Raw genomic sequence first — 15,274 nt, 5'->3', positions numbered from 1 at the left:
ATATTATAGTTTGATTTTTTTTCTTAAGATATTGGTTACATTTGTGGCTACTGTGGGTACATAAAATAAAGAATGGAATGCTTTTTGTTCCCTCAATACAAAGAAGTATTTGTCATTTAAAAATCTTAACTGTAAAAAAACTTGATGCTGTAGATTCTGGAATTAATACCAAGATTATTGAAAAATGTGAAACAGCCACTATTTCTGCCATGGTGTCTTAAAAATAAAGAATAGTTGACAATGGAGAATTATATAACTATTTCAAGACAGCTACCAAGCTAAAGTTCAGTTCTACAATATTGGCAACACATCACAAACCTTCAGACCTTTCCTTTAACCTCCAAATCCACCCTATGATGTCTGTTTTACATCTAGAGGTCAGGTTTTTCATACCTTTTGTTTTCACTTATCTTAGCCTCCCCCGCCCCCTCACAGGAATCTTTCTGTGAGACTACTGCAGCCCACTTTGATTTTCCCTCTCTTAATTTCTTTAGCACATACTACCCTAAGACCTCTTCTCTGTTGTCTATGAGGCCAGAACAATTTGTTCAGTTTCTTTGTACACGTTAGTTAGCAAATGTTGGGTTATTAGTAAGCATTATAGAAAACAAGTTTAAAGGGAATTCAGAAACGCAAACAAACAATCAATAGTGTGAAAATGGGTATTTGGAGGAAGTGGATCATTAATAGGGATCTAAAAAGACTAGGTCCCCAAAAACAAAAAAAGAACAAGACAAACAAATGAGAAAAAAACCTCATAGACACAGACAACAGTTTAGTGGTTACCAGAGGGTAAGGGGGGTGGGGGGTGGGAGATGAGGGTAAGGGGGATCAAATATATGGTGATGGAAGGAGAACTGACTCTGGGTGGTGAACACACAATGGGATTTATAGATGATGTAATACAGAATTGTACACCTGAAACCTATGTAACTTTACTAACAATTGTCAGCCCAATAAACTTTAATTAAAAAAACAAAACAAAAAACAAAAAAGAAAGACTAGATCCCAGGGACGATAAGAAACAGAGGGCTAAGGCTCAAATGGGTATAGCCTCATGACTGGGAATACGGGTGCCATGTAATGGATGAATGAATTAATGAACAAATGAATATATTCTATGTAGAGTGGCTTGGCCAAGTATGTTGGACTGTTCCTTTTACGTCATTTATCACATTTTTGAGTTGTAGGATACTAAGATGAAGAAATGATATTTATTTGCAGGAACTCAAATTCTAGTAGGGTAGACAGAAATGTAAAAAATTTGTTAACTGCAGTAGGCGATATGCACAAGATCTGTGGGAACACAGAGGAGGAAGCTACAGAGAGGATTTGTACAGGATACGCCAAATTCTCCAAGACCTTAAATTCCATACTCAATTGTTTGAGTATTTTGGTTATCTGTAAGATAAGACACTGTGACAGAGAAACTTGGTTAATGTTTAGGACAGTACTGATCCTCCCTAGGATTTCTTTATGGGTTTTGATAAGAGACAGTCTGAGAGTTTTCCTTGCTCAGCCCCATAATGATTCTTCGTGTTCAGCTGACAGCAAAATTCAGGATTTAATTGGGAGAGTCAGTCATCCGTACCTGTTTGGAAATAACCACCTCAGAACGTAGTAACCCTTTAATGTTAAAATTCCATAAATACCAAATTGAGATGTCCTAATTACTGTGGACAACTGAAATATGTACATAACTTAAAAAAATAATGTTCACTTTAAAGGTGATAATTGAGTATATTTAAAATCTGAAAGAAAGAGCAAGGAAAAGAGTATTGGTTGAATTTTGTGTGTTTTCAAAGGTATTTTCAAAGATGTATAACGAAACAAGTATTTTTGTCCTAAGTTAACATTTATTTCCAGTTATCAGATCCTTCAGAAATTACAAGGAAGAAAAGTATTACAAATTATTCTCCAACAACTGGAACTTGTCGAATGAGCCCATATGTTTCTCCCACAAGTTTAAACGAACAAGTGCTCAAAAATGGACCATCAAAAGGTTAGTTGAACATTTCTTTCCATTTACCATAATATTTTTCTAGTTGTTAGTTAAATCAAGATTTTGATTTGATAATATATGGATCTTGATGTAGCTGATTTTTGTCTTTCTTAAAGAATTCAACATAGAAATGGCTAGAATATACATATTACTTTGGACATAAATGTAAACTTTCTAGGCACTTATTTTAAAAAGCTACTACAGATTTTGTTCTCTTACTGTGCCATCCATTAAACAGAAATTATGACCTGACTGCCTTCAGCTACTATCAATTATAATGGTTACAGATATGCCTCTTAACAAGCTATCCATCATGTGCATAAATTAAAAGGCACATAATTCAGGTACCACTGCACTACAGTTTAAGAATGATACTTCTAAATGTTATTTTTATACATGTTGTCCATTTAATTTTATCCACACTTTGTGTATCTTTAATAGCTGCTTCTATTTATTATATTTCAATCCTTTCTTTTTCTTTACTATTTTAAATGCATTTGCGAAGGGTTTGTAGAATTTTCCAAAAGAGAATAACCTAATTTTAATAAGAAATTATTTATTTTAAAAACATTGTTAGTTTAAATTTGACCATATCTATTTCTTGTTCTCTAGTAGTTTGTTGCTAAGATATTTATTTAAACAATACAGAAATCTAGATTTCATTGGTTTAATTTTTAATATTGGAAAAGGTTATGAATCAGTGACATGTCAAGGTTCTATAATATAAAATTTTAAGTAGGCTCAAATTTAATAAAATATATTTTAGATATGCTATGATTAGCCTAATTCATATTTTATTGTTTCACGTTAATATATTGAGTGCTCAGCATATACTAGAAGCTACACAGAAACAAAGAAGTCTTCTCATTTTACCTAATTTGTTGTAATGAAACCCGTAATGAGATCTTAAACTTTTGAATGACTTTTATTTTGCTTTAATGAAATGCCTTTTATCTTAAAGCTATCACTGTTAGGTTTGCTTTTACAAAAATATATGAAAAGGTATACATTTTCTTCAAGTTCTATAGTTCTGTTTTTTATACACTTGATATGTATTTTGTTTAAAATTAAAAATTAGTACCTTAGAGGTGGACCATATCTAAATTGAAATGTGAATAGATTTTAAGTGGATATGTACTCAATTTCCATACTGAAATTAAATATGGACTTAAGGGACCATTCCTTTTGCCCATAAAAAGATTAGGCACGTGATTCCAGTTGACATTTAAGTGGATAATTATCACAGATTATAGTACTAAGTAAGCTCTTTTTTAAAAAGTCATATAGCAAGAGCTCCTGGGGAGTTGGTAATATTCTATTTCTTAGCCTATATTGTAGTTACACTGGTTCACTCTGTAATTAAACTGTACATATGTGTTTTATATACTTTTCGATATATATATCTCATATACAGAAGTCTCAAGGTAGGAGAATTCTGTCTTGGCTCTTATGTCAGATTGTGTCATCTTATACATGTTTTAGAAATAAAAAAGCCTGACTTTCATGAATCAGACTTCTTAAATTACTTCTTCTGAAGTAACTTAAGTTCCAAATGAAGTCATAATGGCTATTAACAATCCTCATTTTTTAAATATTATACAAATATATAAGGTACAATTTAAATAAGCACTTTTATCTAACATTTTCAAAGTCATTTTAGGTACTACTCACTTACCATCACACTTAGAATATAACTCAAAACCTTATCATGACTTGTAAGGCCACATATGTTAATATGTCCTCAAATACTTATACATCAAATATGTTTAAAGTGTATAGTGTATATTGTACCATAAAGTATTGTAGAACAAACACGTACATGGTTAGCTCATAAAACAATTGTTTACTAAGTTCAAAAATCATGTTCTACTAGAGCTATAAAATCTATAAAATCAAACTTACATTTCAACTCGGCACACATTTGAAGGATAACTTAGTTTCTCTAGTTTTCTCTTTAATATACTAAGCTGCAATGAAATTTTTTCCAATTGTTCTCTTCTATATAATGTGATCATGAATAAAAAATAGGAGGATAGCAAATGGAAAAAAATTAAAAAACCAATACCTATTGAAAAGTTATTCATAATAACGAAAATTTTTTCCCATAGCAAATTTCATGATACTTTTTCTTTTCTTCCATTTGTCTACACTTCTATTTTCTATTTAAAATTTGGTGATCTAAATTCTATGTAAAATTTGACAAGTTTTCCCTTGTGTTCTTTTTATTGCACATATATAGGAAACAGAAAAAAGTTGAATCATCTCAGTTTAACCAGAAAAAAGGAATCCAGAACAGAAGACGATGAGTAAGTTTGTTTTTGAAATAACATACATGTATCTTGAAAGAAACGGGTCATATTTGTTAAAGTGATTAACAGAAATATCTTTCCAGAAATTAATAGTTATAACTGAGTTGAAGTATTTTTTCTTTTTTTATTATTAGTTTCAGGTGTACAAAACAATATAGTGATTAGACATTTACACCCCTCACAAAGTGACAACCCCAACAAGTCTACTACCCATCTCACACCATACATAGCTATTACAATATCATCGACTATATTCCCTGTACTTTACATTCTCTGGCTATTCTTTTAAGTATAGTTGATATTCAGTATTATTTTATATTAGTTTCAGGTGAAGTATTCTTTCTTAAAGAAGTTAGTTTATTTGTGATGTATTTTGCAGTGTTCATATGATGGTGATAAATGACACCTTAATTTTAATACTCATTGAGCTAGGTTTCCCAACCTACACATAAGAGATCAACTTTGGATCAAATTGAGGGAAACACTCTTTTTCATATTTGCATGGATGGAGAAGTAATACATTGTCTGGGAGCATAATGCTTAACAGGTAGCTGGTCCAAGAGCTAGGAACACAGTGAAGCCAGCAGATCTAAAGGAACCTAGAAGGCTTACCTGCCAGCAACCACCCATTTTCATATCGGCCTGCCCATGGTGCCCTGAATCAAGTCATTATGTGCAGAAAGCTACTGCGTATGTACTCTAGAAAGAAAATTTATATCTATCCACTGAGATGGGAAAAATTGAATTAGAACAGGGGGTAAAATTTCAAAGTAGTTCATATGTTGAGCTTATTTACCCCTTCAGGTGTATCTTCTGTGCCACACAATATGATGGGTGGATAGAGATGGGGAAAATGAAGTTTCTACCCATTGGGAGCTTATGGTCCCATGTTGTAAGTTAATACACTTTCCCCAACTTAGAAATGGGTGTGGGTAATGTTTCAAAATGTTTTTAAGTCATTTGAGTGGAACTCAGAATGAATTTTCCATGCAAGTACTGTTGTAATATGTGGTTATAACCCCAAGTGAGGGCCACAAGTCAATTTTTTTCATAATGAAGTGGAGCTATAGTATTAAATCAGTAGTCATCTGCCTTAAAAGATATAGAAAATGGTGCCGTTTAGAGTACAATAGGGACACAGGGAAGAGTTTGTCAGAGAAGTCTCCTTGTTTGGCATCTCCTACATCTATTGCTGTACCCCTTTATCTGCTTTCCCTAGCCATGCTCCCCCAGCCCTATTTTCATATGCCTTATCCCAAAATACCTTTGTTGTGAATTACTACTCCTTCTTCCCCTAATCAAAATTCTCATTTCCTCAAAGAAACCAATCTCAACTAGGTATTAAGAGGAAAGCATTTTTTTGTTTAACTTATTTGAAAATAAAAGCAATATATGTACATAGTAAAAAAAAAAAACCTCAAATTGTACAAAAGGACATACAGTAGAAACAAGTGGCAAATAACAATTTTTGAATCATATAATCTTGTATTTGAAAGCAGATACCTGCTAACCCAAATGAATGTCTGATACAATTATATGACATATAACAAACTTAGAAGTAAAAGTAGGCAGTGAAGAAGGAAATGTTTTTGGACAACAGTGGTACCATGTAATAAGCAAACCACACCTACTTAGTGCTTTCCCTCTGAATCAGCTGCCCTTAAGCTCTTCTAACTTTTTATGGTTTCTTCCCTTCTTTCTTCTTTCAAACCCATCAATTTGCTTACAGCTTCAGATTTTTTAACAGTGAGCTCTCAAGTAGCAAGGGAGGAGCCAAAACCTTTCTTACAGGTCACTTAAGAATTTACCTATGTTTATTTCATTTCTCTCAATATTTGTTTCTAAAAGTCTCTGTTATTTATGTCTATCAGTCTGTGACTTGGTATTAGAATTAGTGAATTTAAGCACAGCCAAGATATTTTACAGTATATAAAAATTATGTGTTTCTAATTGTTTTCCCCACTCATTATAAAATTACTCAATCCTAGTCAATAAAACCACTTATTAGTTATAGTAATGGGTTCTTCATTTATTCCACTTGTTTAGATTTCTTTTATTATTTTGTGAAACCATTCTAAAGACTTGGATTTTAAAAATCTGAAATTAAACTGGACATTTCTCATTTATATATCAATTAGAAATGATTATAACATTTTTTGTTTTGTTTGGCAATTGTTTAAGTTAGGGTTCTCCAAAGAAGCAGAACCAATAGCATGCATATAACAGGGGTGCCAAAAAAATGTATATAAGTGGACGCTTTTGGTCAGCATTGCTCAAGCAGTAGTCGGCCATAGTCAGAAGTGTCTGTACGCTGATAGTAACTACTTTGAGCACCTCTTGTAATTGCAGAAGTCAAACGTGACTTGTATTCATCTTTTGTTATCGGTATATTATTTATGTGTATACATTTCTTTGTCACCCTCAAGGTATATATATATACATATAAAGTTTAAGTATTATTAATATATTTAGTGATAATAAAATATTGATGTAATAATTAATAGTGGATTAATAATAAAGTATATATAACTACATATATAGATAGATTTATTATGAGGAACTGGCTTATGCATTTATGGAAGCTAAGTCCCATCTGCAAATTGGAGACCCAGGAAAGTCAGAAGTGTAATTCCAGTTCAAGTCCAAAGGCCTGACAACCATGGGAGCTGATGGTGTAAATCCCAGTTCCAGGGCAAGAGAGGAGTGATGTCTCTACTCAAACATGCAGACAGGGAACCAATCATCCCTCTGCTTTTTGTTCTATTCAGACCCTCAATGGATCGGATGGTGCCCACCCACAGGGGGAGAGTAGTCTACTTTACTGAGTCAGTTACTGCTAAGATGGTTTCACAGTGGTAATTTTCTAATTCCATCATTCCTTCTATTAATTGGCTTTTTTAAACTAATGAGTTCATAGTGATACAGGATTTTTTTTTTTTTACCTTCCCCCTTTCCATATTTGCTCCCTTTCTCAAGCAGTAGATCTCTCTTGCTCCCAACAGCAGCAATATATTTACACATTTGCTTAATCCTACAACAAATACAAAATAGTTTTGGAATTCCTGCACTCATGACACTGCTAAAAACAAACCTGCAAAGCATTCAAGATTTCTTTGCATTCTTATTTTTGTCTTTATTTTGAAGGTATGTAATCCGATTCTCGTGTTCAACAGTGCTTGGGCTAGGGGTGGCCAGTTAACTCAGTTGGCTAGAGCGAGGTGTTAATAACACCTAGGCTGCCAGTTCGATCCCCGCATGGGCCACAGTGAGCTGCGCCCTCCTTTAAAAAATAATAATTAAAAATTTTTTTAAAAAGTGCTTGGTCTAGTTCTTCACTTGAAGAATGAGTTATTCATTTGAAATTGCTATGTTTACTAGGTACAGTATTGTGCAGCCTTGAAATTATAGACATGGACAATGAAGCCCTCCAGAATATATGTAATGTTATACCAGGGAAAGAAAGTATGATATAAAGTTATAGAAATGTTAAAAAAAATAATTTTTCCAGAACGCTAAGTAGAAGTATGTTCAGGAGGTAAGATTACAACTGAAGTTTTGTTTTCAAATTTAAGAGTGTGACTTTGCATCTTTTTCACACAAATATATTAAAGCCATAAAACCTATTATTTTATTTAAAGAAAAATCACTGGGTAACACTGATTCATAGACTTAAATCTACGTAAGTAAATAAGGACATGGTGGTCTATTAGTGTTCGCAAAGTGATATGGTGGAGAAAGGAATAAGCCAACTACATCTTGTCAACGAAAAGTACTCTGTACTAAATCTGACTGCAAGTAACCTCAAGGGTGATCTGATCATAAATTCCTAACTGGGCAGATCATGGTGGGTTGTCACACCTCAGGCCTATAACTTGTTTAGTAAGAGGTTTTTAGGCTGACCCTGTCCATTATTGTTGTGCATCTAGGTTAACAAACCTTTGAACTGCCAAAAATAATCCTCTTTTCCAGTCCCCTGGAAGCAAGCACATAGTCTTGTTAACTGTTCTGTATTTTGCTTTCTCCCACCTTCATGTAATCTTCCTTACATTCCCTCCTCCTTAATTCCAAACGTCTAAAAGAAGCTGCAAAAACTGTTATTCTCCCCGGAACATCTGGGATCATGCTTCCCCAAATCTGGTCATTTTGGCTCAAATGAACTCATAAACTTCTCCACAGATTTGGACATTTACATCTATAATCTTCTCTCCCACTGCTCAATGGGAATGAGAGAAAGTGAAACTCCAAAGGACAGGATGGTTGATAATACATATTTTGTTTGTAAAGGAATGAAAGAATGGAGGGGGACCATTTATAAAGATTTAAAGCTCTGAAAATGACTTGTGAATAAATGCTTGATCTTGCTAAATATTTTTTTATTATTCATAGATTCATGGTGTTGCTGTCTAAAGTTGAGAAATCGTCAGAAGAAATCATGGAAATAATGCAAAGTTTAAGTATTGTACAGGTTCGCCTTTTTTTTTTCTTTTAATGTAATTTCATATTTCTACTACCTCATTTGAGAAAGGAGAATAGGAGAGAAGCCCCAGGTTGGAGAATCCAATCCAGGAAAGAGTTTGCAGGAGATATGTTTAGTTACTTTTTATGGGAATTTCTTTTCTTACATTAACATTAATTAACCATAATAGCTTGTTCACATTTAAAAGTAAATTTGTAAATTATGTTTAGTCTTTTTAGTTAATAAATTGTTTTCATACAGGCATTTAAGACTTGTAATGGTTGATCTGCCAGAAAATGTTAAGTTTCCCACCATAGAATTTAAGTTTTTCAGATGAAGGAAACAGTATGCTGTATTTTCACTAGAATTGTCAGTAATGTTATCTTTGAGGAGAACTTACTTAACTCATTTCAAATGACTTTCTTTTAGGCTTTGGAGGGCAGTAGAGAGCTTGAAAATCTCATTGGTGTTTCCTGTTCATCATGTTTCTTAAAAAGAGAAATGCAGAAAACGAAAGAACTAAGTAAGAAAATTTTATGAGTGTACAATGGTGTCTCAACATTCCTTATTTGCACACTTAGATATGTATTTTAATATTTTCAATTGCAGACATAAACCTATTCATTTTTCCCAAATTTAAATTTGATAGAGTTCTTTATATATATTACTACTGGCTGGACATATGATAGAAATACTATTTTAAAAATAAGCCACATGTCTTTTACTGGGATATGTTATTTCAAGGATTGGTGGTAAATATGAAGGGAAAGAATGTACCTTGGAGACTGGTATTAGGCTTTTTTTTATGTAGTGCTCATTCTTTAAATAAGGTATAATAAGGTACTGCATTTTGTACTTGATACCTATACATATATATTAATGCAAATTTTTTTAATGAAGTTTCTTCCAAGATGAGAAATTATTCATATTCCATGTTAATTCTTAACAAGGCATTCTTTTCTCTTCTAGTGACAAAAGTAACAAAACAAAAACTATTTGAAAAGAAGAGTTCAAGACTTCCTAGCAAAGGTAAAAAGTTGTCTTTTAATTTATAACATAAAGAGATCCTTTCATCTCATCAGTTAAAATCAGTCCTCATGGTCTTTTAGTGTACTCTTCTAAGAGAACACAAATCTCATTTGAAAAACCTTATATGGCATTTAGCAGACCGTGTCTGATGAGATCAACTTCTCTGATGATTGAACTTTTTAAATATCTTTTGAAAAATGTTTCAGTTTAAGATTTAAATTTTGCATTTTTATTAAAAGTTCTTTTTGAGAATACAGACAAATGGGACAACAATGAGTTAATATACAGCAGCTCTTAATGGTGAATTAGAAGGATACACAAGCATAAAAAGTTACTTTGTAACCAGTTTTCTAAAAACTTTCAGATCATTAATGACATTTGATCTACTGTTAACTCTTATGCCTCTGAGCATTTCACAGCATGGGAAACTAAATAAGCAGGTTTTAAGTTCCCATAACACATACACATCCACACCTCAGTAAGTGAAATAATCATGGATTGTAAAATATTAAAACCTTTAGACCAACTTAAGAGGGATCATTTAAATATTACTGACATGAATGCCCTTTAGCAGTCTCTACAGAGGTTGTCCTTGAAATGGGAAGCCATGTTTTTAGTCTATCATTTTTGAGTACCAATGACTACCACTTATTGAGGACCAATAATTACGATGTTCCCAACACTAGGATCAGCAGATCTTTACAGCAATCCTGCCAGATAGCTATTATGATTGTCATTATAGATAAGAAACAATGACAGGGAAAATCTTACATAAGTTGCCCAAAGACACTCTCTTTACAAGTTACAGCAGGGATTCCAACTAAAGACCAGTATGGCCTCAAAAAGCATCGTCTTTTCAGTATTCCATGTTGCCTCATCCTAAAATAAATAATCTTCCAGTCATTCCAGCTTTCAGATTGAAACATGAGGCATAACTGAAACTGGTTCAACCAATCTAGTATGTTAGACTGGTTAGGATCTTTAACAAGCTGGTGATGAGTTTGCAGTGGAAAGTGCTGAGATCCCCTGCTGGTCAGTTCTCAAAGCCAACCAGTTCATGGCAAGTCAGCATCCATAGCAAGACCAAAACTCATGTGGGAAGGGAGCTGAGCAGGCTTCCTGAGCCATTTAGTTGAACAGCTAACTTCCATTGTGATCCCAAGAATTTAAGAACATAAAGGTGGGCTCTTTCTTAGAAAAGGTTTTTGAGATCTTTCCGATGCTGTATAACTTAATTATAATGCATAACTGAGTTTCAGCGGTTTTCATCTCTCCTAACTTGACAAGTTTTAGAGGATCATGATGGGAAATTGGAATGTTTATTATTAACCAGTTAGAGAAAATCTTGAGGCTATATATTCTATGACAATTGTGTGAATTTTTTTTTTAATCTGTAATTTCCTAAAACATGATAATTAGGTTTTACATAGTTGGCTATTTTCAAAACTATGTTTTGAAAAATGAGGAAGGAAAAATTGTAGAACAAATAAGAGAATTCTTACTGTTAAAACTTAATGGGAAAAATTTTTCCAAAGGTATTATTTCCTTCGCTAAACATGCATTAAGACATTAAGGTTATTTCCATGTGTTAAAACAGTTCTCTCAGTTACCCAGTATGTACTGATTCTTTGTGTGTTTATGCATGATCAGCCTTAAAACTGTTTTCTAATATTTTAGGCATCAAAACTGACTTGCCCATTACCAGGGTTTCCCTAAGGACTGAGTATTTTTGTTCAGGAGGATTGTATCACTAAATCGTGTTTTAAAATTTCTAATAAGCATTGATTATTTGTTGTGGTTTAAATGAACATTGAGTTAAGATATATAATATGTTATATGTAAATATATAGTATATATTAGAATATATAAGCCATCTTCCATTTCTGTGTCCTGGCAAGAGCTACATTTAGCTCTCATATTTCCTGAGGTATTCAAATCTTCATTAGCTTTTTAACTGTTTTGAAGTAATGCCTGAAAATAGATTGAAGCTTATTTTCTTTATAATATATATTTGTTTGAGTTATATATTTTTACTGAGTGCTTTTCCCTCCTCTTTCTCTGGTTCCTAATATGTGTATTTTTTTATATTGGTGGGGTTTTTTTGTTTTGTTTGTTTTTTGGTTAAAGATAATGTTCAACACATGCACATATATATGTAAATTGTTTTGCTAAGTTAATAACTTTCATCCCCTTCTATTCATACATTCCTTTAAAGAGGACTTCGTTAGTTTTTTTTTAACACCTCAAACTAATTTGCTTTATATGTTCCTTTCATGTTACTGTAGTCCTCAGCTTTTTATTTGGGGATATAGCCTTCAACTTTATGTAGAAATTTCTACTTGACTCTTCTTTTACTATGCTATTACCAAGAATTGGCTAAATTTTAAAATGTTTTAGAATCTTCATAGTATTAGAAATTATATAGTTAGAAATTATGTAATATAAAATCATCCCTATACTATGTATTGGATTTGTTTTATTAGGTAAATATGAAAATGAGGATAAACAAACTACTTGTTTTACTATCAAAAGAATGTCCTTCAGATTCTTATAAATTTTTCCTAGAATAGTTAAAGTAAACAATACCAGGAGAAGTCCAACATTTACGCTGTCATTGTCCCTTCAAATTGGTCTCTTAGTTCTATTTATTTTTCTGTGTTTCAGTGCTAGTTTGTTTAGTATCAGTTGCAGTTTTTATTATAGACAGAGGAGTATAATTGTAAAAATAACACTCCATTATTTTAAATAAAGATATCTGACATAAAGCTTTATATAACTTATTTTTTTTTTAATTAAAACATATACAATAACATTGAAAGGTACACTGAGATTTTCATAGTTTTCAGAAGAACCAGAGCTTAGAAATCAGGGAATGCCTTGATAGAGTATATAAATAAAAGAGGATCTCCTCTGCTAAATACAAATTTCTTAAACAAAGGAAGGCTTCTTTCTTTTTCAGTTACTTAGGAAGTAAGCCTAACTTCACTTTCCTTAATAATATTGGCTTCATGACTATTAGAAAAGTAATGCAATGAAAGGTTCTTTTTCTATTACACTTGGATGTGAATTTTCAAAATTATCTTTAATTTGTTATGCTGAAGATTTGAAACATATGACCATTTAATGGGTTGATACAAATGGAATGTCACATTATCATCACATGGTAAGGCATGAAATTTATTTACTTTACATAATGAACCTCAACTTAAAACAACTTGATACAAATATTCCTAAGTCAATAGATGGCATTATCTAGTACTTAGTATTTTCATTTTTTCTAGAGATATTAGAAAATACCATCATTGTTTGTCTGTGACTAGTACTTTCAGTAAACAAAATGTTTTTGGAAAGAATAAGCAAGTTGTAGAGCAGTTGCCAAGATGTGAAATCTAGACATTTAGCTTCAGTCCAAAACATATTTTATCATTTTTGAGAATAATTGTGTAGGTTGTAGTATGCATATTTTAAGTGAAATGTTAACCATCTGAACTTTACATTGTTCAAAAAAAGTTGATTGTTTCAGCTGTTTGTAATACAAAATATTTCAGAATTTCTAGCTCTAGCCTTAAAAAGAAAGGCACAGACTATAATATTTCTGTTTTCCTTAGCTAACATACTATCTTCTAACATTGTAAAATTCATCTTGGTTGTAAGATTTTAAAGTTTTCAAATTTTTGGACTACAGGACAAATTTTAAACTCCTGTTCTAAGACAATAAAATAGTTTGACACTGCCTTTTCATTCTTACCACCCACTGAAGTATTTTTCAACTTAAAAATATGTTGTTCTTTCCCCCACTCAGTCTTGAAAAAGTATTCATCATATCAGCTAAATAATTTTACTCCTAGAAGACTACTGTTTTATTTTTTTTCTATTCTATCTTAACATTAAACAGTATCTTTTTTCAAACAAATACTTCGGTTTTAAAAGCACTGAGGTTTGAAGTTTAGACATGATGAGTTTTAGGAGAAACAACAAAAATTCTCCCTATGCTTTAACATTCTTAGTTTATCTGGAGATAAATAATGGAGATATTAGTTTGGGTGACACAAATATGCATTCATGTACAACTGTAGTCATCAGCTCTTGATAAGGATTCAGCTGTCATGGCTGCTGTACGTGGCTCATACCTTTCCTGTCAATAATGTTAATGCTGTTGTTTTACATCATCCATCACTGGTTTGGGGACACATTTCAACTGCTCACTTGAGATTTGTCTAGGATTTAAGGGAAAACAAACTGCTTTATTGCTTTTCAAAGCCTTTTAAATAATTTTGTCCATGATTTAAATTGTCTTACACTTTATTAGAAGTATGATAATTTTTATCTTTTAAGTAGTCAGGAAAAAAATTTAAAACTATAGATTTGAACTCATTTAATAGCAATTATGTGTTTAAGAGGTATAAATAACTTGCTATCCGACATTACAAATATCCAGGTGCTCTGTATGTGCTGATGACAACAAAATTGAAACGAAAGACTGTAATAATTCTGACTGGTTTTCTCTGCAGAAGATATTGATTATTTGTGTGTGGTGAGAGATTTGGAAAATTCAATTAAAGGAGTTGTGCAAAGGTTTCATAAATTTTCCTTCTACAGCGTGTACACAGACATAGTTGCGTATTAAATCAATGCAGCACTTCACAATATATTTTCTTCGAAACATAAAAATAAATAACATTTAAACAGTTCTGCTTACTACAGAAACAAATTTTATTTTCTGTGAAGCATTTAGTCATGTGCTATCACTGACTCATACACATTTGCCAGCTGTAACAAATTTTATAGACATTTTCTCCAGAGACATATCACACATACTATGAATTTTTAAATGAGCAAATGGTGAAGAAGGGATGTCAGCAATATAAAAATTGATCAGCTAAAAGATAAAAGCATAAGTAAAGAGATTTGTATGGTAGTCTTAATAGGTTTTATTAAATAAAAATACTATAAAAAGACAGTAATGAACAGACTGAAGATAACTGTTCTTGAGGTGGAGAAAAATTATTCTGGCACATTTAGTAGAAATTGGTTTTATGTCACCTGACAGGTGAATTTTTTTTTTCATGTTAACTTACAGCAGTCAGAAAAGCTCCTCAAAAAAGAGTTAGATAAATTCTCTAAGTGATTTATGTATTTTAAACACATATATGTAATAATAAAGTAGATATTTATAGTGTTATATAGCTAATTGCATAGTTTAAAGCAGGACTTGTGTAATAAGTAAATGTTAGGTGATTTTTTCCTCCAGTTCAGACCTCACATAGGGGGAAAATAGTCATTTTAATTCATACCATTTGTACCATATGTTTTAGCCCTCTAGAATTTCTCTCTTTTGGGACTCCAGGCCTCTGTACTGCTTCTCTCTACCTGGATTGTTCTTTCTTTCTTCTCTGTCTGGCAAACTTCTCGTTTTTTAAGGTCAGCCTCAGAGGTCACATCCTCTGTGAAGCTCTCCCCAGCTCGCCTAAGTAAAGC

At 32.2% G+C, this 15,274-nt stretch overlaps 1 protein-coding gene across 3 annotated transcripts in view; it reads left to right on the top strand.

Moving 5' to 3' along the window:
• ITGB3BP (integrin subunit beta 3 binding protein) overlaps window positions 1-15,274 on the top strand; it is a 41,038-nt gene that overhangs the window by 19,146 nt on the left and 6,618 nt on the right. For all 3 annotated transcript variants that reach the window (XM_019731515.2, XM_019731525.2, XM_019731504.2), the window contains exons 3-7: window positions 1,867-2,002; window positions 4,242-4,308; window positions 8,698-8,776; window positions 9,197-9,290; window positions 9,737-9,796. In XM_019731515.2, coding sequence (XP_019587074.2) covers window positions 1,867-2,002; window positions 4,242-4,308; window positions 8,698-8,776; window positions 9,197-9,290; window positions 9,737-9,796 — 436 coding nt within the window. The remainder of the gene's footprint in view (window positions 1-1,866; window positions 2,003-4,241; window positions 4,309-8,697; window positions 8,777-9,196; window positions 9,291-9,736; window positions 9,797-15,274) is intronic.

The sequence above is a fragment of the Rhinolophus sinicus genome, linkage group LG06 (genome assembly GCF_036562045.2).
Source record: "Rhinolophus sinicus isolate RSC01 linkage group LG06, ASM3656204v1, whole genome shotgun sequence".
In the NCBI taxonomy this organism is placed as follows: Eukaryota; Metazoa; Chordata; class Mammalia; order Chiroptera; family Rhinolophidae; genus Rhinolophus; species Rhinolophus sinicus.
The sequence above is the reverse complement of the archived record's forward strand: the minus strand, read 5'-3'. Positions and strand labels throughout refer to the sequence as shown.